Source organism: Amaranthus tricolor, chromosome 4 (assembly GCF_026212465.1).
Source record: "Amaranthus tricolor cultivar Red isolate AtriRed21 chromosome 4, ASM2621246v1, whole genome shotgun sequence".
NCBI lineage: Eukaryota > Viridiplantae > Streptophyta > Magnoliopsida > Caryophyllales > Amaranthaceae > Amaranthus > Amaranthus tricolor.
The window spans coordinates 20165075-20167714 of NC_080050.1; the positions used below are offsets into that span (position 1 = coordinate 20165075).

At 31.3% G+C, this 2640-nt stretch overlaps 1 protein-coding gene across 1 annotated transcript; it reads right to left on the reverse strand.

Moving 5' to 3' along the window:
- Nucleotides 1-242: 242 nt before the first annotated feature.
- LOC130810827 (uncharacterized) lies at nucleotides 243-1472 on the reverse strand. Its single transcript, XM_057676952.1, has one exon. The coding sequence runs from the start codon at nucleotides 1470-1472 to the stop codon at nucleotides 243-245; it is 1230 nt and encodes a 409-aa protein (XP_057532935.1).
- Between the last annotated feature and the right edge of the window lie 1168 nt (nucleotides 1473-2640).

Sequence of the window (2640 nt, forward strand, 5' to 3'; positions counted from 1 at the left end):
ATGTTTAGTGGCTTCATTTATTGATGATCAATTGTAGTCTGAGAGGATGCACTACCTCTATGATGAATCAGGGGACTTTATTTCTGAAATTATTTAAAACAATAAAGTCACTTAAAAACCATGAACATTAATCAGTGATATGGAATTTGGTTGCCAATTTGTTGCTCCTAAGACTTTAAAGTCACATTTTTAATGATGATTCATACAAAATAAACTGAGGGGCTCTTTCTTAAACTAGTTGATCATCCTTGAATTTCTTCAATTGCTTCTTCATATGCTTCATGAATTATTTGTGGAGTTTGTGCAACATCCTCATTCTCTGTTACTGCTTGTGTTGCTTGAGGATCTCTGTTTGGGTTAAGAAAAGCAACAGCTTCTCTAACCAATTGTGCTGGTATTCTTACTTGAATCCTTAACCTCCCGTTGTCCTCTTGTACCTTCTTTCCAAAGTGTGGTTGTATGTAGTCATTACATCCTTTAACCTTTAGAATCTCATTTAAATGGTGTTGTAATGAGATCCATACATTTGTGAAAGTCTTTGGATGTAACTCTCCGAATGCATCTTCGACTGTTGTTATCAACTCTGTCATGTTTTTGGGCATCTTTTTATGCATTAATGATTGTATGCTTCTAAAGAAACCCAAATCAAGAATGTTACAATCCAGACTATTTGGAGTTTGTTGTGTAAAAATGAATGTTAATCCACCTTGCCTATTGTGTTGTTGCCAAATCGGATCATCGTTTGTGATATGAACTCTTGCATTATCTTGTTGAATAAAAATAAGTAAAGGACATCCACTTGGCCACTTTCTTAGTATGGCTGGAATGAGTTGTTGTATAAGCATATTCCTATACACATCTTGAGTAATTGACTCGATTGGTTTTATTTCTATAGCCCCCCTTGGTCGATTTTTTGAGTCCCTATGTGCTGCCACCCTATTAATGAAAGGGAATATACCTATTTTCCCATAAAATATACATTGCCCATATCGATTCCATCTAGGCCTTGCAACTACCCCTAAGAACATGGCCTTAGGTATGAATTTTGATGATTTTGCTGCCCTATACGGGATCTTTTCTTTGTGTGAAAGATAAACTCTTTGGGTTTTTTTGGTTAGATGGAACCACTTCTCGTCGATGTGAATGAAATCGTATATGACCTTGTATATTGGATGTCTTTGAATGGTGTCCTCTTGGATAAGGCTCAATATCCACTCCACCCTTCTTATTTTGTTGGCGTCGGTCAAAGCCGGGTGTAATGGATTTGAATGTGCCTTTATTTCTCCTCTTTTTATCAACCTCCAAACCGTTGATGGTGCTACGTCTAAAAAACTTGGCACATCTCTAATACACGTATGGTTGCCCATTGGTTTAGACTCAAGTATGTTTGGTGGTACCACCACTCTTTTTCTTCCACGGTTTTTGTATTTTGAATCTACAACGAATGACTTGTTTGCTTCTTTGGTTTGCATTACTCGTTTCCATAAGTTTCTTATAGTTTAATGATGATAACCATATTTTTTAGCAATCCTTTTGAATGTGCCATGAGGTAGTAAATCACTAGTTTTTAGTGACAACATCTCTTGAAATATAAGATGCCTTAACTCATTGTTGAGCCTTGGCTTATGATGGTTTAGTTGTTGTTGTGCCTGCTGATCCTCCATATCTCGTGGTTCTGTGTAACACCCGATATTTTTTCCGATATATTAAATGATTTGCTAGTAATATTATTATTATTATTCTTTTTAGAAGAATATATTTCTTTTTATTATTTATTTTGTTAGTAGGTTAGATCATGAGACTTCAACTTTTAAGGCAATTAAAACCATTTTAAGTCCAAACCTTTTTCCTAACCTATCTTAAAAAAATATATATATAAAAGTGGGAATTTGAATCATTTTGGCCGGCCATATGGAGTATCTTGGGGGGGATTTGTAACTTCTTAGGATATTGAAAGATTAAGGAGTTATTGCCTTCCATAAGTATTGCCTTAATTTTCCTTAATTTCTTAATTTCCTTAATCTCCTAATTTCCTTACATCTTTTCATTTCAAACCATTTGCAAGTAAGAAAACACTCCCAAAACCCTCTAATCCTCACGCCTAATCCTTCATTGGTTCATCAATTTTGGTGTTTTGTTCTTGAGCAATTGTGAGTAATTCTTAATCTAGTTTTTATTTTTAAGTTTTAATTTAAATTTCTATGATTTTTATGTGTGTTATTTTATGGTTTATGATTTGTTCATGATCTAAAATTCATGTGTGAAAGTATGATGTATTTTTCTATCTAAATTAATGTATGATTTTTAGGGTTTTAGATATGCTACATGTGTGTGAAGAATTTGTTTGATGGATGATTGAATATATATATATATATATATATATATATATATATATATATATATATATATATATATATATATATATATATATATATATATATAATATATATATATATATATATATATATATATATATATATATATATATATATATATATATATAGAAAAAAATGTATGTGGTGTTAGAAATTTATTTATTTTTGATTAATAGAAGGAATTTATAATGTTGGTAAAAAAAATATACATGTATATATGTGATGTGTATGTGTGAAAACATTTGTGTAAAAAGAATTATATTGA